Source organism: Corvus moneduloides, chromosome 4 (assembly GCF_009650955.1).
Source record: "Corvus moneduloides isolate bCorMon1 chromosome 4, bCorMon1.pri, whole genome shotgun sequence".
Lineage (NCBI taxonomy): Eukaryota > Metazoa > Chordata > Aves > Passeriformes > Corvidae > Corvus > Corvus moneduloides.
The window spans coordinates 67,971,096-67,992,319 of NC_045479.1; the positions used below are offsets into that span (position 1 = coordinate 67,971,096).

Sequence of the window (21,224 nt, forward strand, 5' to 3'; positions counted from 1 at the left end):
GGACAGTAGTTGGGTCAGTTAGAGGTAGATAAATGCATGATTCAGTCCATCTGGACCAGTGCTGGCTCATCTGACACAGCCCAAACACTGCTTTCTGTGGGCCAGGGACCTGCAGAAGGCCAGTCATGTGTCTGGTACCCAGCCTGGTTGTGTAGAATCCATAGATTCCTGGAATCTCTGAATTTCCACACATGCTGGAGAGGATGAACACCTTACCAGCAGCCAGGTCTTCTTCTGCAAACACTTCCTAGAGAGCAAAGCACATGAAATCCTGTCTGCAGTGAGACCTGTGGCCATGCACCCCAGCTCGCTCATTGCCTTACTGCTTTCTGGTTCCCTGGGTTTCCACTGCCTTCCCTCCAAATGTATTCCTCTTTGTTTTGATCCATGCTCATTAAAACACCCCTCCACTCACACTGGTGAAGACACTTTGTCAAAGCTTTAATGAAAGGGCAACACATGAATGATTAACAGGCTTTTTTGCAGTAGACAAGCTGCTCGTGCTGGGTTTACTTCTGGAGCAGCCAACCTATTATCTGATGTAGGGCCATGTGTGAATGAGAGTTGGTCCAGCTGGAAAATGAATGACATGTCCTCCTTTGCTGTTGAAACCATCCATCATAACATGTCCCAAATGGTCCATCATGTTGTTGTCTACTAAAACTCGGCCATCAGAGGCAGCTCCTTTTCCAATGCTGATGGTACAGGTCGGAAAATGTGATTTCAGCTATAACTCTGAGAACATTTAGTTGGAATTTATGACTAGAGGTCCCTCTAAGCTCCATCAACTCTATCCATCTCACACCTTTATAAATAATACTGGTCTTCAGTTTCTGAAACCTTTAGAGCAGCCTTGTGGATGTTTTTTCCCAGCATCACATGCAAGGTTTCACTCTCAGATTTCAAGCTATGTGGGTACATGTCTAATACATAAAAAATAATTTGGCTGAGCAATGTGAACATCATGAAAGGTAGTTTGATGAACCTGTCACTGCCTAGGATGCAGAAGACTTTGGCACCAGTCCTGGCCATATCAAGACTGTCAGTATTTCTCCTTTTTGTGCCTCAGTTTCCTTTCTAGTTGGTTCCAGTTAACATTACGAAAAATCCTTGAAGAGAACCTCTACTGGGTTTTGCTTTGGTTGGGTCATGTCCATCAGTACCTTCCCACTCCATGTAGCTGTGAGAGCTACAAAGTGCTAAGCAAGCAGAAACCTTTTCTCCATTGAGTTAAGTGTAGAGGAACAGCAAGCAGTTGGGATCATGTTTTAAACTTTCCATAAATACAATAAAAGGAAGGGTCTAGTCCTGAGCAGTGCTTAGGGGACAGAGATACTGCAGAGCTGAAGGGGTTGAGTGGTGGGAGTATGTGTCAGAAGCGGTGTTTGCAGGGTCAAACCCTATAGTATTATTTGGGGTTATTCCCCTCCATACATAACCTCAGCAGTCACCACTGCACGCCAGTGCCTTGGGGAGTGGGTAAGGGGCTCTATTAATACTCTTAGGAAAAAATTAGTATCCAAACAACTTTTGTTTCCTTGTTTTTTACATGTCTGTGCTCTCCTCTGTCACTTGCTACAGCGCAGAGCCTGGTATGCTGTGACAAAGAGCTATTGACGGAGTGCTTGTGTGAATCGGCCCAGCACTGGTCACAGCCAACTTCTGTGGGACCCACTGCCCCTGTTGTACAATACGCTCCAGTGTGCTGGGCCATTTGTGAAAGGTCAGAAATGAACAGAGAAATGGACTGGAGTCAAAAACAAGCAGTCCTATAAATATCAGTCATAGTCAAAGGCAGTTTATTCCATTCCTCCCCTCTCTCTCCCTCTGTGTGTGTCTCTCCCTCCCTCTGTTGTGGTTTCCCAGATATAACTCCATGCTTCTGGCTGGGAAGCTCTGAAAGGAAGGCAGCACACACATTGCAGCTTCTGCTCCCATCTTGCACACATGGAATAATCCTCAGTCCTGCAAGCAGGACTGACAGCCGGCACGGAGTCCGGGCATCATCTGGACTCTGATGTTAAGTTTTGATTTCTTGGATTTTCCTTTTCTGTGAGAAACTCATTTGTGACAGTTTGAGAATTAGATTTGGCCACAGACGCTTTGGATTGCAACTTCTGACAGCTTTCCTCTGTTTGACTTCACAATGACTTTAGCAGCTAAGTTAGAGGATATTGAAGTGACACTGGAGCACCTACTAATGGATGTGTTTGTAAGTAAGCCACAATTTCCTTTTTAAAGTGGGATGACAATAGTCCAGAAGGCAGTATACAAATTTTATGGCATATCCAAGGTGTTGCATTGACTTAATTCCTTTACATTTCCTGATAAACTGTGTGAAATCCAGCTCTACCAATATTTTGTGGTTTAGGCATCTTCTCCAAGTTATAACATACAAAACTGGAATAGTGTGAGATCCAAGACAGGATAGATTTTGCACAGGTTTTGTGTATCATCTACAATTTTTATGTGAAAAGGAGGAGAGATTTTGAGAGTTTGAGGAATATCTCTGTAAAACTATTGCATTGACAGAGATTTAAATTGTGCATTGCTTGACATCAAGTGTCCTTGACTTTAGGATTTTGTCTGCTATTAGATTATTTTTGACTCTTGGGTTATTTTGCAAGAGATGGAGGAACAAGCAAAAGAGTTTTCAATATAATCCAGTTTATTACTCCTGGATCAATCAAATACTTAAACCAGTGTTAATCTGGGATTGCTTCCTTGGAACCATCAAAGCTCACTGAAGCAATGTATGATTTGCTTCTACACATCTGAGATAAGAATCTGTCTGCATCATCTCATTTTAAAGTTTCTTAAAAATATCAAAGCATTTCCAAACACATTCTTGCCTTTTCCAACACAGCTTGATGGGTTTTGCCTAAAGGTTGGAGTTGGTCATGTTTTGGAAGGTTTTTTGGGGGGAGGGGATTGAAAACAATAGTGAGGGATTGCCAGTTCATTTGTCTTTGTGAAAAAAAGTCATGCCAAGGTGATCTGTACTCTCTGAATTCAGGCTATAAGAAATAAGATGGAAAGTGACCTTCCGAATTTTCAGAAAAGATTTTTGGCATCTCTTAAGTTGAATATTTCAGATTTCAGGATCTAGTGATAAGGAATCTTAGGCATCAACCACAGAAGTGAAAAACAGGGGATCTTGCCAGATTTCTAGCCTGCGTTCCAGTTATTGAGGTGTCCATCTGTGCTGTGAAATGGACTCAAGATTCTTTGTGCTGGCATCTCCCCTCAGTTCTTTGGAAAGTCCCTTTGCCCCTTGCCCAGGCTGCTGCAATAGGGGCAGATGGACATTATTGGAGATTGCCCTGTGAAAGCCTCTACACAGGGCATGAAATACTGAAATACTCTTTGGGCTGTAATATCTGAGTCAACCTAATGATTATTGGCCGCTCTGGGTTCAAGTCATTTTCCCAGCTCTCAGTACCATGAATCCCAGAGAAAATCCCCAAGGATTTAAATCCCCATGACAAGCAAAGATGTAACATCTGCCTCTCATGACCACAGCATGCTGTGAAAGTTATTCTGTGTGGGAAGGGGCCAGTGCTTTTTTTGGAGTATTTGCAAATGTTGTAGGATAAACTTGGCACCACGATTCCTCTTGGTCTGTTTGTAGCTCAGCATCGCTTCACTGACTTGGATGTTTGACGCCTGGGGTACTGAGACCCTCCTGGGACAGGCGTCATTGAACAGTGGGTGCTTAAAGCATTTTGTCACAGGGTAGCTCCAAGCAGTGTCTCAGAGACTGACAACATCTAGAAAGCCAGGGCTGACTGAGGCTGAACAATCCTACACGTGTCTAATTATGTTTGAAGGGCATGAAAAAACTCCTGTCTTGCTGGGAACCACACAGCCCAGTAAGACAGGGAAACAGGGAATCATATCTTCTTGGCTCTTCATGTCCCATTGTCTATTTTAATATCCATGCCTTGATTCCATCCAAATGTCTCTCCTCATGAGATTTTTGGGTTTGGTATTTGGTGGTTTTTTGCAATGAGGGTAACAGTTGGCCAAATAAAATGTGGGCCAAATTCTCCAGAGGTGCAGGTGACCTCAGTTTGTGAAACCAGTGGAGCTCTTCTCAGGTTGTGTTCTGAACTGGTCTCTCAAATTTGTAATTCCAGAAACCCAGTGAGACATCCCCAGCTGGGACAGTGTGGTCACAGCTGAAATTGTGATGCAGGGACATATCTGTGCAGTGCTATGCTGTACCACTCCTGAGCACAGCTGGGTCTGCAGGGGCTGGGGTGTGTGAGCAGCATTGTGCAGGGGACACTGCAGTAGTGTCACAGCTGTGTGCTCTGCAGAGCCTGGGGCTGTACGACCCCGGGGCAGCATGTCCAGGCTTCACGCCTTGCTTCAGGGCTGGGAGTCTAATCCAGCTTCTATGCAAATCAAGGAAAATGGTTCTCCCTTATGAGCAACCATGTTTTCAGCTAGCTGGGCTCTTCTAAAATCTACCTAGGAAATAAGGCAGGAAGAATTTTGGGTAGCCTAGATCATATGCCAAATGCAGAATCACCACTCTCAGGCACAATTTTCAGGCTTTACTCATACATCACCTTGCCTTGCTGCTGTGTTTGATCTTAAACCACCTATTCATTTACAATGCTAAAAAACCCCTCTGGATGTACTGGATACAGAAAAGTAAATAAAAAACTCAGTATGAAGGAAGGGCGAAACGTCAAGCTCTGGCTGTTACAGAGCATTCTAGCAGCTGGATTTGTCCAAGGTCATATACCAAGTGTTTTGCTGCAGCAAGATGGGTATTTTGGTGGGGAGCATGGGGCCAGACTGGTGGGGCTGGATGCACTGTGGGCAGACTGCCAGGTAACAGGACCCTCCTGGGAATGATCTTGAAGTCTGCTCCATGCCATGCATCTTCGTCTATGTCAGGTTTATTGCTGAAAGAGCGAAGCCATCTGTCACCATAATGCTCCTCTTCCAATTCTTCGGTGCCCTCCACTGCTCCAGACCAGGTGATTACTTAAAAATTGGGAAATTGTGGTCTATGGAGCCTTGAGTTATCTTTTTTTTCCTGAAAACTTACTTTTAATGCTTCTTGGACCTTAGGGACAGTAACTGATTCCCGGATCAGTGGACCCTGACAAAGCTCCCTTTAATAGCTTGTACTAAGCTATCAAGCCCATTTTGTCACAGTGTAAAAGGTTATAGCAGACAACAAATAAGAAGCAGCCACCAGTTTCTAATGAAACCTGAGACATAGCTCAGACTAACACACCTTAATGTAATTTGGCTTCCAAGTAATGCAGACTGAAGAAAAACTATAGGGTTGGGCCATTTTTTTCTCTGGACAAGGTTTTTTAACTAAATTCTCCTGCAGGAACTCACCTGGAGTGAAGTCAGCAGTTTTGCAGAGATGATGGCAAGCCTTGCCAGCAGATAAGTCAAACACTTCCTCTGGAAAGCTAGTATTACATGAGAACACTTTTTAAAATATTCTTTCATTTTGCGGAGACCAGAGATTTGCATCTACATGGCACGAGCTGCCACTTCCTTCCAGGACGTGGTGTTCTCCCCGCGTTGTCATCCTGCTATCAGAGAAGCAGCTGGTGCTGCACTGACACTTCCTTTCCCCTGTTTCCAAAGGGCACTGGAGAGCTTTGCTGGGCTGCATGAGATGAGATAAAAGGGAAGAGTCTGACATGACATTTCATAATTAGCTGTCATCACTGGTGGGCTGCTTCCGAGCCGCTTGATGAGCTGGGACTTGGCTGTCTGGACAAGCTGGACAGGGAGACAGGGACCAAAGGAGGGGGGCGGTGCAGGGACAAGCTCAGCAGGTCCCTCGGGTGTGCTACAGGGAAAAGAAAATCTGGGTATGAAATGCAGGCTCTGAATCCTTGTTTCACAGCTTGCAAAAGGCATCCCTGAGCTAAACCCTCCTCGCCTCTGGACACGCTAATTATTCTTGTGCAGTCTGTGAAAGGAGACCTTTGAGGTAAACCTCAGGATCAACCTTGCTGCCTTCCAAGCCTTGCCTTAGGCACAGGTTGAGCGAACCTCCGGGATATATCATGCCCAGCATGCATGGGGCACTTTGCATGGGATGTCTGGAAGGGGTTGGAAGTAAGAAGGCTTGTGGAGCCTACCCCAAAGAGGAATGCTTTTCCTTACATTATGGATGTGGCTTTAGACCTGCTAAAAAATAAACTTTCAAGTGAACAGGGTAAGGGATATTGATCCTGTTAAGAAAGTGAGCCTGAAGTAGTCAAACACCCTCTGGCCTCAAAAAGGAGACTGAATTCTGAGGATAGGCATGATGGAGCTGTAGTGGATGTCCCGAGAGAAAAATACCCCTTCAGACGAAGTCTTTAAACCATGAGCCCACTCCAGATACCACCTGGAAGACAACAGGCAATTTATCTCTAGTGGTTCCTGGGGTCTTAGACCCCATCCAAACACATCCTGTCGAATCCACTGTACACTCCCTAGCTCCTTCTACATTCCTGCAAACATCAATTTCCACAGCTGGCTCCTCAGGCTTCCTCCCGCCACGCTCCACAGAAAATATATACTAATGTGTATATGCATATATGTCTTTATATGTATATATAAAAATGTTTCAAATATATTTTTGAATATCTGTATCTGTATATATATCATATACATGTATGTATATGAGACTATCTGATGAAATTGTGAGAGCTTTCTGGCATGGAGAGGAGCTGTGATTGCTTTGCCCTAGGTGGATGTAGCAATCCAGATTTGCCATGCTCCAGCCTCCTCCACCACCCAGAGAAACAGCTGCTCTTCTCCCTCCCCATTGTCAGGTCCTGTCAGAGTTAACACCAAAATATCAAGGCCATGAAACTCACACAGAGGAAATCACCTGGGATGAAGTGGAATCAAGATCTGAGTCAAACTCCTGTCTCGTGACAGATATAAAGCTGGATATTTGAACGAGAGGGACTCAAACACTAAGACTGAAAAGTCTGAAATGAGGTTCAGGTCCCTTGGCCATGGCACCACAGGAGTCAGAGTTCCCTGGTAGGCTTTGGCAGTGGGGATGGCACTGAGGTGGACAAGGCCATCATGTCCCAGTAAGGATTTGGAGTGGTAGCTACCAATACCCACATATTCCAGCTCTTAAAACTAAGCTGGGAAGAGAGGGGCATTTATCTGGCCTGGCTTTTTATTAGTAATAGTGAAACAACAATAAAATCCGCACTGATAATTTTTTATGTTACAGATAGAGAAGCTGAGACAGAGGAACATGGAGCCATTTAAGCAGCGTTCTCCCCCATCTTCTCACTTAGAAAGGAGTAGAAATACAACTTCCAGAAGCCCAGTTTGGTGATTTTTTCCCTCCAGAGAAGTCCACACAATCGCAGAATAATCCAACCATGAGTGTCTCACAGATCTCTGATGCCAAGGATGAAGTGTGACTTTGGATCTAGTCCTAGCATGCTCTAACATAGATAGCTGTGAAATTTGTCCATTCTTTGTGCAATTACACCATTAACCTTCCGATTTTCTCATGCCATCAACCCTAGTAAACAGTAGCCATCCTTACATCTGGAAGTGAGGACAATCTGGAGACAGAAGGGGTGCAGGAAGATGGTTTTGATGAACTTTCTTCAACTACCATTTGCACTGTGAGCCATGCACACGGCAGTCCCTCCCTGCCATAATCAAACATTCTTGCAGTTGCTATCGACTCCTGGTGCCTGTGTTACGTTTTTCTTAATAACCATTGCAATAATAAGACATTATCAACATGTAAAGTGATCCATTAACCTCTACAGCAGCAATAAATTGTGTGACTTTGCCAGGCTGCCAGGGCTTGCTAATTGAAGAGCAGGAAGCGAGTTTGTACCCAGAGCAGTCACAAATCATACATAATGCAGAAGTGTGGGTGCTAACCTCACCCCCTGCAATATAATGGCTATTTCTGTGTGTTTATTTATCTGAGAAATTGGCTCTTTGAAGCAGCTCCTAATGAGTTTCTCTCTGGTAACAACAGCATCCCCCAGTTTTTCCTCAGCATCCAGTTTGCAAGAGATTTAAAGCTTCACCCTCTACCACTGGAGTCAGCATGAGTTATGCCAGTGCAGAGGATAGAAGCAGAATCAGGCCCCTTGACCTGCAGTAAAAGCTGAGGTTGCTTAGCAGGATTGTGCCATTAAAGAGATCTAATTAGGTCATTTGCCTCAGGTTTTGTTTAGACACTTCTGAAAGTGAGAAATGAAAAATAATCATACCAGGTCTTCCCAGTGAATTATATAGTTCAGCATCGTGTTTTGACCAGCAAATAGCATCAGGTCCCTACAGACAGCTCTAAAAGAGGGTAAATGCATAACCTCAATCCCCACAGTTACCTTCCAACCACCAGTTCTTTGCCCTCAAGGGTTTCACAACCTAGAAGTGGCACCTTCAAATTTAGCAGCCTACAGTAGATGTTGTTTTATGAATTTGTTGAGTCATTTTTTGAGCCTGGCCCAGGAATCTGAGTTGCCAGGCACAGCTGCCATGGACAGTCCTGGAGCAGAAGAAAAGCCATAGTGCTGTGCTGCAGCCCTCCACACAGTGCCATCAGCTGCAGAGAACTCCCATCTCACTCCCATGACCCTCAGAGAGCCTTTGTGCAACAGAAGAGCTCTGTGGAGCAGCCTAGGTTTGGTCAACCATGCTGAACAACACACAGACACGAGACAGTGAGAATGAAGAGCTGGGAGCGTGAATGCCAAAAGGGATGTTAGCAAACACAAGGTAATTAAATACAGCTACCAAGGGATGCAGGAGAACCTCTGAGAGCTGGCAAGGCACACCACGAGTGGCCAGTTGTCATGTTTGTTTTGTAATCGGTGGGGAGACATTGACACTTTCAGGTATCATTCAACCCCCACTAGAGCAGGCAGCTGAAGCAGGTCTGGTGCCTCAAATCTTGAAAGTGCCCATTTCCTTCCAGCTATGACAAAAGGAGTCCAGGTGACAAGCTCACATAAACGGACCAAAGTTAGGAGAGGTAAGTGCCACTTCAGGTGTCTCCTACAACAGAGGTAGGGTGTTGTATGAATAGTAAGAATTACAGGAAGAGACTCCAGGAGTTCAAGAGTGAAGATCCAGAGAGTCAAACTTTTCACATTTTTTCATCTGTTCAGAAAATACGCACAAAACACAACCAAGCTGGCTTTGTGTTTTGCCAGTGTTAGCCGTTCCTCTTTCAGCTTTATGCAGTTTTCTCCTCACTTGGAGAAAAGCCATCATTATTCCATGCCTGCGAGACCTCAGCTACAAAACATAATTTGCCTGAGAAGCTGTTTACCAAGTCTGGCAAAGCTTAAAAAAACCCCTGGTAACATCTCTCAGGGGTCTTCTATTTCCCTTCCTTCTTGAGGGACATGTTGGTCTCGCTGCTATTCATGCGGCTTTCTCTTGGGGCAATATAACTCTCTCTCCTTCCCTCACAGACACATATGCTTTCCCACAATATATTATGATTAATCAAAGCAGTGTAACAAGGATGAAGTTTTAAAAGAGAGAAAATTGCACAGAACAAAGAAGCATTTATCTTCGCAGTGTTTGACATAGTCCATATGTCACATATCCTGTTTAAGGCTTAGATCGAGCTCAAGGCTGAATACCTTCCATGCTGTGCTGAGCAAACCCCTACTTCTTCAGGAATTGAAGCAAATCAGCAGCACTGAGAATTCCCTGGGAATCGCCTGCTCACATTTTAAGATTTGATACTGAAATGCACCAAATATTGACACATGCCTTGCAGTCACCCGGATTTGCAAAGGCTTTAGACCAGACCCCCAGTAGAAATACTGTGTAGTCATCCGCCAGCTAAGAACATGCCTGCTATTGTGTGCATCACACCCCGCCTCTGCTGCACAGCCACCATGTGGGAATGTGCTATTGTTGCCAATATCTCCTCCTTTGTTTATACTAGCCCTGGAAGTCAGAGGTGGCCCCTTCGATCCCTCCGTGATGTTTACAGGGGCGTGTCTCCAGGGCAATGGGGTCAGGCGAGTTCCCTCCCTAATTAATTACTGTCTCTCTGAGTTATGTGGGAAAAGAGCTGACCTGCCAGCACACTAAAACCCAAGGGAAATGTCCTTCCATCTAGCAGAGGCCCTGCTTGCTATCTGCTGCTGTTCTGGACAGGGTTTTCCAGGAGCCCATCTGCCTGGATGCTCAGAGACTGGGACCACTTTCCTCAGCAAGGACCGCAGAGAGGTCGGAGGATGCAGAGGAGAACTGGAGGCTGCTCTGGGAAAGCCTGCCTGGTGCCAGGAGGGCAAGAGGAAGGGTGCAGGTTGCTCTGTCCTCTTTCCTGAAGATATTTCCTGGGGTCTCTGTGCCATGATTTTCAGCAGGGGCTGTGCCGAGGACTTGCTGGTTTGGTGGACACAGCAGCTGATGGGTCTAAGTGCTTGGCTAGGTGCAGGCTCAGCAGGTGACATCCTGGGCTTCACGGTCCTCTCTGGCAGCCATTCCCCATGAACACCCAGGGCTGAGGTACACAAAGCAACTGATGAGCAACCATGTGAATATTTACGAATGAGGACATTTAGGAACACCTGACATGACATTCTGTGTCAACCTACAGCAATGTGCATCAGATAGGAGCTTCTGTGAGTCCAGAAAGGCTTGGTTCTGGGTTTCTGATTAGGCTTATGCTAACACTAACCCACTAACATATCTATGAACTGTAGATGGCTAACCAACCACGCTGCAGCATGATGTAAATTTGTGACAGGAGCCCAAATTTCTCATTGCTACACCCCATGGTCTTTGTTGGTACAAGTGATGGACATGCTGCACATGCAGCCCAACACCACACTGATCACTGCATAAACCACAGCACCAAAACAGAATGAAACAAAGTACAAATCTCTGTTCAAGTGTGGGACTGACCTTCATATTCAGCCTGGGTAGTTGCACTCAGCAAAGGCACTCCCACGCACTGCTTGCCCAGGAGAAACAGGGACAGGATGGTGCATGTGGCCCCTGATGTGACACAGCCCTGCCACACACAGGGGAAGCCCCCAGGCCTTCTGTGACTGGGGACCACAAACAGCCTCTCTCTCTCACCCCTGCAAGCTGCTGGGTTATTGCCAGCTCCGATGGAAAGGACTCATATGGGAATGGAGCTGTGCCCGGTGTGTTTTCCCACATCCCTCCCCAGGCTAGAGTGATCATAACATTTATCTATAAAACACCATGTAAGACTGGAAAATTGTTTTGCTTTTTTTAAATCAAAAGCAAGCTGGATTTGCAATGACAACCTCTGCACATCTTTCACTCCCAACAAGACAATTTGCTTTGCAGTCTGATTGTGAGTGCAATAAAATATAAGCTAAGTCACTGTAGGGTTTGCAGCCCCAGAGCTCTGGGGAAGCTCTGCTCTCCTCATATTTCCAACAAAATAGCTAGGGAGGATTGTTACAGTGGGAAGTAAGAAATCCCACAAAGATTAATAGGAGCTGCTAAAGAACTCAAATAGAAGTGGTTTCCCTATCAGGACTCCAGGGAAAAATTTGGCTTTGCTACCGACAGACCATAGATATCATCCAGGGTGGAAAATACTTCCAGGAGCTGCAAATTATCCTTATTTTCCCCTCAATCTGTTGCCATACTTGTGTCTTCATGGAATACCAAACTTAAGTGGATTTTTCTGTACCGAGTGACTTTTCAATTTTACAGTACAATGTCTTATTGATAGATCTGATAGATACCACTCACTGCATGTCAGTCTGTGCCACTGCTGTCACTGGTTTCCATTCACTGATCTCTGCTGGGAGTACTCTGACTTGAAACCTGACTCCTGTGTTGCAATTATAAGACACGCTTTGCAGCAGTAAATGATTCCTCTCTCCTTTTCATTAAAGACCAAAAGAGAAATCTAGTCCAAATAGCAATCCATTGGATATACTTTCCTCTGATGCATTGTTACCACAAACCGCTGTTCCTGGCAGCTTGCAACTAGTACTGAAAAGCATCCACTGCTTTAAAGAGCTTTGTCTTTCAGCAGTTAGTAAATACAGAAATGTGTCCCTTCTGAGGGTCTGTGGGGACAAGGACAGGATGTTCCCTTAGAATATTTGGGGGTTTATTTCCTACTGTGCTGTTCAGTTGGAGATTGTCTCTGCAGACAATGCAGTTAAATGAAGCCTCAGTGATGAGCCTGGTGATCTTAATCTACATCTGCAGCCACCTAAATGGGAAAGGGGGCTCTCCAGAGGAAAATTCAGAATCTGATGGGCTGAAGTACTCTTGGATGTGCTTATGACTGTCACAAACACCCAAATCACCCTCTGGGAACAACTAGAAAAACGCTCATGGGAGCATGTTTTACATTACCTACCTGTAGGCAGCCTATCAAATGAATTCTAGTAGACTGCCCTATACAGTTGCCTACCAATATGCTTTGAGCAAAAGCTATAAAGCCAGCATCTCATCATCCTGGGTGGTTTCCACAGTCCTGATGATTAAGATTTGGCCTCCTGTCTCCAGATTCATACCACCTGGGAAATGAGGAATGAGGCAGAAGAAAGTGTCATAGTGGGTCCAGGTCTGCAGATTTACATGGCGGGGTACCTGGAGAGTTGTGTCTGGGGTGCAGCACAGTGAGGGAGCAAAGAGTCAGGCCCAGTGGGATATACAGGGATGTTACTGGAGCTGGTTCCAATAACATGCGAATTGATGGGTTTCTTCTACTTTTCACATGTGCAAGAGGTTTCCTGTAAAGAATATTTTTATTATTATTCAGCTGCCTTGAGCAATACACAGATTTGCATTTCATTGGCAAGACCTAAAAATCCAGGCAAAAAAAAAAGTGATTTGTGCAAATGACTGAACGAATGCTCCCCTTTCCCCTATGGAGATAATCAGTGTGTGGTGTTTCATGCTGGTACCAGTGGACTGTCTGTGCCTGCTCCCGGGGCCTGATGGCTTACAGACACATCTCCATGTGTGTGATGGCTCTTTGTCCCCTCTAGTGGATAAATTTCTATCTACAGAACTGTTTTTTCCATGAGCTGGACCTGCAGGAAGGAGAATATGCTTGCAGGAATATGAGAGCTCCCGGGGTAGGCGGCTGGTGTGGGCAGGAGCCCCACCCAGGGCTTCGGATCAGGTGAGCAGGGACACCTTTGCTACTCTGCTCTTGTATGAAACATTCACCCCCAAGGTCCTGACTCAGGCATTTATTCAGGAAAGCTCCCAGCAAGGCTGATTGCTGCCACCTTTGCCCTCTTTCTCCAGCAGTTTTTCCCCAGGGGCTCTGCTGATGCAGGCAAAGGTTCCCCGTGGAAAATGCCAACCACTTCATACTTGAAAAAAGAGGTAGGCAGGCTGTGAGATAGCAGGGGGGGCATGAACAGTCATAAAAAAATCCCGCAACAAGCAAAGACCCTAACTGTACACACATTCCACATAAAGAACCTATATAAGTCAGTCATACTTAAGATGTTTCCATCTTTTCCTGTCTCTTTCACTCTCTTTGGCAAGAGACATATGGAACTAATTATGAACAAAGGCCAATTGTTTTAATATTTAGAGTTTCCCACATCAAGCTGCAGGTTTTTTTTCTTTGACTGGTTTTAATGCATGTGCATATGCTGAGCAGATACAGAGTTTCTCTTTTTTATTTGAAATGTTTGCTTTAATGTCATGTCCCTAACACCTTTATCCCAGCTTTTGGACTTGGATCAAAACAAAGTATTTTTAGTTTTGCATTAAAATGAGAACAATACATGGAGGAAGGGATTGGCTCTCCAACTCGACAGATTTTTGCTCTCCCAGCTAGACTGCTTCAAGGAAAAGAACATGGGCCAACATCTTTTCCATTTTACTGGGCAAATTCAGAGTACCATTAAGGAATTTCTGGGTTGACAAGCTCCCACCTTGCACACATTAACTCTAAACTGCATGTGGACCAATTCCTCTAGCAGAGCATGGAAATGAACACAGTGTCCAAAACACTTTCTTTCAAAGGCACAGGATTATACCTGGCTGCTTTAGGACAACTCCTGGTGATATAGACAGACTGTGGGAAGGGGAAGTATTTTTCCCCTTTCCAGAGCATGTGTGTACAATTTAGAGTGTAAATAAATTTTCAAATTTTTCTTCCAGAGAAAGAAAACACCATCCTCTCCTAGCCTCTTAAGTGGTTTTGTAAGAGAAAAAAAAAAGAGGTAGACATTGAGAGTGACTTTGTGAAGTAACACTTCACAATTACAGACTGTAACATAACCATTTTTGTAAGTGGGTAACACACAGAGGCTGCAGGCATCACCCATCAGGCTTTCACTGATGTGGATATGTACGGATGTGAGTGTGAGTGGTACTGTCTGTTCTCTGTCCTGATGCATGTGCTGCTCTGTGCCACACAGACCCTGGATCCCTGAGCGCTCAGTTCAGCTGAGCAGCCCAGAGGAGATGCCCTAGCCCTCTGCTCTGGCTGTGTGCTTTCCAACATCTAGGAGAGAGGAATATCTGAACCCAGGAATTAACATTAATCTCTGCACCAGATGGTGATACACCAGATATTCTTTTTAAGGTGAACATGTGATCTACTGTACAGCAAACCAGAGGGGTCTGCAGTCACATGGCAAAACGTATAATAACTCAGATAGAGCTTTGATTAGACAACTGACCTGGTTACCATCTGTAGCAACAAGAAGCGGGCTTGACGTTTTTGGAACATTCTCCCCAGAAGCTTAATTCTTCCACCTCTATGGCACAGCAATCCTGCTGAGCAAACTACACCGAGAAACAGAAGGAAGCTAAAGATATGCTGCTTGAAGCATGTTGTTAAGGTTACAAGGCTTGGGGTTTCCTTTTTTTATTTATTTTTTCCCCATTTCCCCCCTCCTTCTTTCAAACAAGCCACATCTTGACTCATATGGTCTGATGTGAAAACCCACTCAGCTATTTGATAGTTGGGAAATCTAGATGAGACTGTAAGTTATTTCAAGGGAAGCCTGTGTGTGCTGTGAACTCTCTCTCTCTCACACACACACGGGTTAGCTCTGCACTATGGTAGTACAGTCAGCTGTGACTCCGGGTAGGACCCGAAGACTTTTATTCAAAATACCATATGGATCACTGAGGAGACGCAGTGTGGAAAGGGTAAGCCATGATTTCTTTGTCCTGAATGCATGCCCAGAGGATGAGGAGGGTGTCATTTGATAGCAGTTTTCTGCCCTGTTAGCAGTCAGAACTAATAGGGATTATGTCATGGTGTGAAGAAATTACCAGTGGTGTGTGCCATGGTAGGAATTACTGTTGGTGGGACCTGTGTGCTGATGAATGGGAGTTAATATTTGTCAGAGGCTGTGTGGTAACTTACAGTGGAAATTGGTGCCAGAAGGAACTGTAAGATAACATACAACAAATGTAACTAGTTAAAGGCTCTGTGGCAATAGTTGGGGGTAATAATTTCTGAAAAAAAAATAGTTTCAAATAATCAGTACTCACTGAGAGAGCATGATGGCATATGGCAGCACCAACATAATAAAAGTAATAATAATAATAATAATAATAATAATAAATGTCAAATAATGAACACCAGAGGAAAGCTCAGGGTGGTGTGGAAGGGCTCTGTGTAAGTGAGCACAGATGGAGATGCCCACTGGTGTCTGTCCCAGCTGAGATGTGCAGTAAGCACTGGTGGCAATGAGGGCTCTGCAGTGCTCAGCGTCTCTCTAATCAGTGCCAGCTGAAGTGACACCACAGGATAGCCCTGGATAGCCAAGGCAATGCTTCTGCTTTCATGCTGCAGCAGGAATAGCAGGGGGTCCTGGGGAAACTGCAATAGTGTTGTTAATTACTTGGAAGCACATCACCCTAGCAGCAGTGCCCAGGGAACCAGGGGGTCCTGGCACTTGGAAAATTGATGGGCAGGCAAAGAAGCGGTGGCTGGGACAGGGGGCTCAGCTCACAGCGTGCTGGACACCCACAGAGTGCTCACTGAACACCCATCTGGCACACACCAGGTGCTTTCAGGCTGCCTTTGCCTGGTGTGCTGCCTCTGACAGAGCTGGCAGGGGCAGCACAGCCCTCCAGAGCACAGGGACACTTTGCACAAACACTCATATCCCAGCTTGTCACTACTGATATCTCCTGAAACAGTGGTCGGCTCAAGGGAACAGGCACCCTCTGCTCATTCCTGTCCTCAGGGGATTTGGGTTGAGTGCCCCACAGGTGGGCAAGGGGTGCTGCACTCACTGGTGGCTAGTGTAGAAGCTCTACAAGCCCAGAGTGGCTCAGAGTTGGTCTTTTCACCCAGGACAGAGGAAAACCTTTGCTTGAGGCATCTGTTTTGCTGAAAAGCAGTCTGGCTGCAGCGGAAGCCACCTGTGAGTTTACTTCAAGTCTGTTGCACTCAAAAAAAAAGAAAAAAATCTTCTTTTGTACATTTCAAACCAATTTTTTCTGCATTTTTCTTTCAAAAAGAGTGTTATTTCATTTAGACAAATTCCTTCATTTTTTTAAGGAATACGAGAAAAATCACAAAAATTAAAAGCTGTTCAAAAAATGTTTGGGTTAAACACAAAGCCTTTTTGTTGTTTGTTTTCTTTCTCCTCCATTTGGCAGAAGAGAAAGCAGAACAACTTTGTGTCAACCTGAAAAATATTTCCTTTGCCTTTCCAGTCCGTCAAGCAAACCAAAGATAATCAATTATTCACACAGCTTTGGTCTGCTATTGTTTGATTGTGGGTTGTTGTTTTGGAGAGCATTCAGAAATGTCCCTCCTGGTAAATTTGGGCTTTGCAGTTCAAGATGCTGGTTCTGAGAGGGGCCCAGGGCAGACAGCCCTGATGCCTTAACCTGCCTTGGTTCAGGTTTTGTTTGTCCCTGTTCCCTGCCTGGCACTGCTGCTGCTGGACCAGGGTTGGAATCTGGTGGTTTGCAGCTGCTCTTGAGAGCGTGGGGAGGCAGAGTGTGGTGTCCCCTTCCAAGGTGGCTTCCCGCAAGGTGGCAGATGATTTTTCATCCAGACTGAGCTCTCGGCTGCTGCAGGGCCACTGTCCTCTGCTGCTAATGGCCACAGGGGGTCCCTCCCTATCTGGAGAGGCTCATGATTTTATGCAGACTTTGCCTGAGGCTGAGTAGTCTAGAGACAAATCATTAAACTGTAGAATGTTTGGGTTGGAAGGGCCCTTAGAGATCACCTCATTCTGACCCCCTCTACCACGGGCAGGATGCCACAAACTACATCAGTTTTTTCAGGACCCCATGCAACCTGGCCCTGGACACTTCCAGGGATGAGGCATCCACAACTTCTCTGGGCAACCTGTGCCAGTGCCTCACCAACCTCACAGTAAAGAATCCTTTCCTAACATCTAATTTAAATCTCTTCTCTTTTAATTTTAAACCATTCTGCCTTTTTCTGTCACTATTTGAGAGACATACCACAGCGCAGAAAATGTGAGCTCACTCTCCTTCGTGCATGCACACATCCCCTTTGGAAACATGTTATCCATACTGACCTGCCTGAGCAACAGCTGCCTGAGTCTTTGCTTTGCTCTGTGCATTACTCCATGTGATGGAGAGGTGTAAAAACCAGCAGCACCCTCATAGGGTGTTTCCAGGATATTACCCCATGGCAGGGAGTAGGGCAGAGCACAGAAATGCCTTCAGAAGAAGGTGTAAGAGAATGTTAGTATTTATATAGGAGGCAAGAACAGCTGCATAAGGATGACCAGCGCTGCAGGGGCCTTAGCAGTATGTACAGACTTAACAGCTCCACACACAGCCCAAGTGACACTGTCAGGGTGGTTGTGTTGTTTTATTTTCACTCACATCCACAGTTTATTTCTCTCCTTCCCACTTCTTGACCTAAGGTTGGGGTAGTTTAGGCTTCTCAGGCGAATGCTGGAGCCTTGCTGTGAGGGTTGCCAGAGAACTTGATGGGATGGCTTTTGCAACCACTTCTTTTTTGTCCTGTCTTTTCTGGTTTTCTCTCTGCCTCATCACATAAGTGCCCCATCAGGCATTTGACCCATGAGGCTGTGGTCAGCCTGGCTGAAGGATGAATGGTGTTCTCTCTGCCTGGAACCTGCCCCCCACCAGCTAGAGCTGGCAGGGCAGATGCCCTGCACTTAGGGTCCTGAAGCCACACAAAATCTGTTTCTAAGCTCAGTCCACAAAATCCCACTGCAGCAGTGAAAGAGCCTGAAATACAGTCCTGAGTGAGCAGGTTTCACATGCAAAGACTGAGATGTGAGATCTGTGCAATGCACGGCACACACCCAGAAGAAGATAGGGCTTTACAAAGGCTACAAAGAGAAAAAGGGCAGTGCTAAATATTAGTAGGTATGACACAGAGACCACCAGACATGTCAGCTGAGGCAGAATTAAGCTTTGTGCTTTGCGCCACAGGGCACACCGGGAGCTGGTGCCAGAACTGAGGCATGAGTTGGGTTCATCTAATTCAATGCTGATGTCTATGAGATGTTTCCATCCTGACCAGCACTTGGGGTGACATTTGAGATCACTGCAAAGGCAGTAAAATACTGTGTGGGGATGAAAAGGAGGTGCCCTGAACTCACATTTGACTGATTTAATACCTCCTTAAACTGCAGCCAGCTCTACTTTAACCAGCAGATACACCTTGGTCAGAAGAGTACCCCCCCAAAAAAGCCCTACGAGACGTGAATCCCATCCCTAACACAGCATTTCTCAACACAGAGCCCTCCCCACCAGATCTTCCTTCTCTGGGTCTTCTTCCCGCAGCATGTTAAACACGCAGTCCCTTCTCCCTTTGCGTTATTGATGTCAGACGGTTTATGCCTCCCAGCTACGTTTATTATATCCATGTGCTGTGGATGTGTGCGAGAGGAAGATGAATAGAGTCCTGCTAATGTCTAACAAATGCCTAGCACCATCCAGAGATCTCTTTTTGCTGTTTCAAGGCACTGGTAAGGAAGAGCACAATTTATTCCTTCTCTCAAGACCTCACTGGCTATTTTCCAGCCACAGGAATGTTTCTCACCACAAACACAAGGCATTGTTTTTTTGAGTTAGAAAGCCCACAGAAAGCATGCAGCTTTCTTGTATTAAAAAGGAAAAAGTCTGCCCTCTCTTCTGCCTTTGAGGCTCAAAGCCCGGCACTACAGAGACAGTGTAAAAAGGAAGGCCATCTCCAGGTGAAATGAAGTGCTGTAAGAAACTAATCAAGCTGGGAGAGGTCTGGCTGGAAAAGCCATTTTAAATTGGGTTTTGCAGTTTGTGCCCCAGCTTTAGGTCCCAGTCCTCAGCTATGGTAAATTAAAGGCCTCGTGCCCAGTTGTGTCAGTAGATGCTTGCAGCTCAGCAGGAATTTAGTACAGATTGCTTTTTTATTTCTTGTGCTTCCAAAGACGATAAGATTAAAAAATGCAGCCAAAGCCCCATGCCACAGCTCCACTGTCCATGACACAAATGTAAATCTCTACTAGCACGGAGCTGGGACTGCTATTTACCTATGACACTTCCTCTCTGAATGGATATCCATGAACACTCACTTGTATCATGACTTTAAAACACACCAGGCAGAGATAAATCCGTAAATGGATATTTATTGCCATAGAAAACAGATGGCAGAAGACAAAGCTCCCATGTTCTTATCCCAAGCTGCAAGCACGTTAAGAATGCAGCAGGAAACGTCATTCCTCCTATAAATAAATTTCTCTTGAGAAGAGAGAACCCAGGGCTGAAGAAAAAGTCAGTCTTACTGCTCTGCAGGTCAAGTCTGAAGCAGGTTTTCCCACGCTACTCTGCAGCTTATGGCGACCTTTGCTTTTGGCAAGAGAGGAGATTGCCTCCAAGCGAACCCAGCAAAAGAGTTCCAATATGTCTTGCTACTGTACAAACCTACCAGCACTTTCATTATTCTGAGCTACTGACTTTCTTTCTCTAGTAGACAAAGCGTAATTCAGCATTCAGCTTGTTACTAACAATTTTTCCAGCATGGATTCAAGAGCAGAGTGGTGGGAAACCTCTCACACTGAGGGCTACAGGGTCCAATGGGGTGGAACAGACAGACCTTGCAGCATCCATAGCGGAGTGATCCTGGCCCGTGGAACCCTTCGTGCAAACTCTGTGAGTGATAGTGTGAGCACTCGCTCTGACACCATGACTGAGCAAGTGCTGCAAGGGAAGTTGATCTTTCCAGTTCACGCTATTTCCTTGAAATCTCTTACACTGGCATGCAGGTCCTGCAGCCCTTTGCTTAGCACCTTCACTGACAGTTTTTGGACAGGTCTCTTACCTTGACAGCATCACTACTAATCTGATAGACTGCCAAGGTGACAGCAGAGTTACTCAGATATCATAGATAACAAACAAACAGTAGATACTTGAGTGCAGAAGTTGCCAAAGACAGAAGAAAGACCTTGAAGCAAGGAATTCCTGTTGTCTTAGCTGTTTTCTCGAAGTTACTCAAGTCTCAAGGTGATGAAAAATTATTCACTGTCCCTATAGACAAATAATTGCATCCAAATAAAAAAAAAATTATTAAAAGGCTAATCTTAAGTAGCAAAGCTGTCACCTGTGTAATGCTCTGATATAATCACTTGTGACTGCCGAAACATCAATTTTATCTGCTTCATCTGAGCTTTATCTCTTCTGACCTGTTCACAAGTATTTTGGAGGAATTGGTTTAATTTGAACTCTACCTAGACAGATAAATGCTTAGTGCACCTCTCAGGTGTCTAGAAGTTATAATATTTAGTGACACTTCTAAAAGGTGTAACAAATCAAAACAGACTTCTCTGTGAAACGGATCAGGAGCTGTGCCAGACTTCATGCCCCCCAAATGCATGCAGGTTAACAGTACAAGAGGTAAGAGCATGGCAGAGGCTAATGGATAGTGACTGGTGAACTCTGAAGAATTTGGAACCAGGATACTGCTCAAATTGGCTTTCAAATGGTTGGAGCTTAACTGAATTATCGAGCGCTCTCAAAGCCTGGAGACCTCACGAGCAGAGGCTCCGCTTTGAAATTTCCAGCACTTCAGATTCTTATTTTGATGAGAAAATTAAAAGCTTTTTTCATTGCAAATTGGCATTTGTCGTCTGCACATTGGCCAAACACTGGGGCAGAAAGGCCAGGGAGCAAAGCAAGGGCAGGGCTTCCCCAGGGACAGAGGCTGGGAGAGAGAGAAATGAGCCAAATGCTTTGGATTTGGGTGAAGGGAAGGGGGGAATCTTGTGAATCCAGTAATAAAAATTTAGGAGCATGAAAAGGCT

At 45.3% G+C, this 21,224-nt stretch overlaps 1 protein-coding gene across 6 annotated transcripts in view; it reads left to right on the forward strand.

The window, feature by feature from the left end:
• FRMD4A (FERM domain containing 4A) overlaps positions 1-21,224 on the forward strand; it is a 358,272-nt gene that overhangs the window by 146,398 nt on the left and 190,650 nt on the right. For 2 of the 6 annotated variants that reach the window (XM_032107900.1, XM_032107898.1), the window contains exon 1: positions 15,013-15,120. The exons of 3 other annotated variants lie outside the window; for them this stretch is intronic. In XM_032107900.1, the coding sequence (XP_031963791.1) occupies positions 15,028-15,120 (93 nt within the window). In that variant the 5' untranslated portion in view covers positions 15,013-15,027. Of the gene's footprint in view, positions 1-1,813; positions 2,213-15,012; positions 15,121-21,224 lie in introns of those variants that run through there. One more of the 6 variants, XM_032107899.1, reaches the window with a different exon arrangement.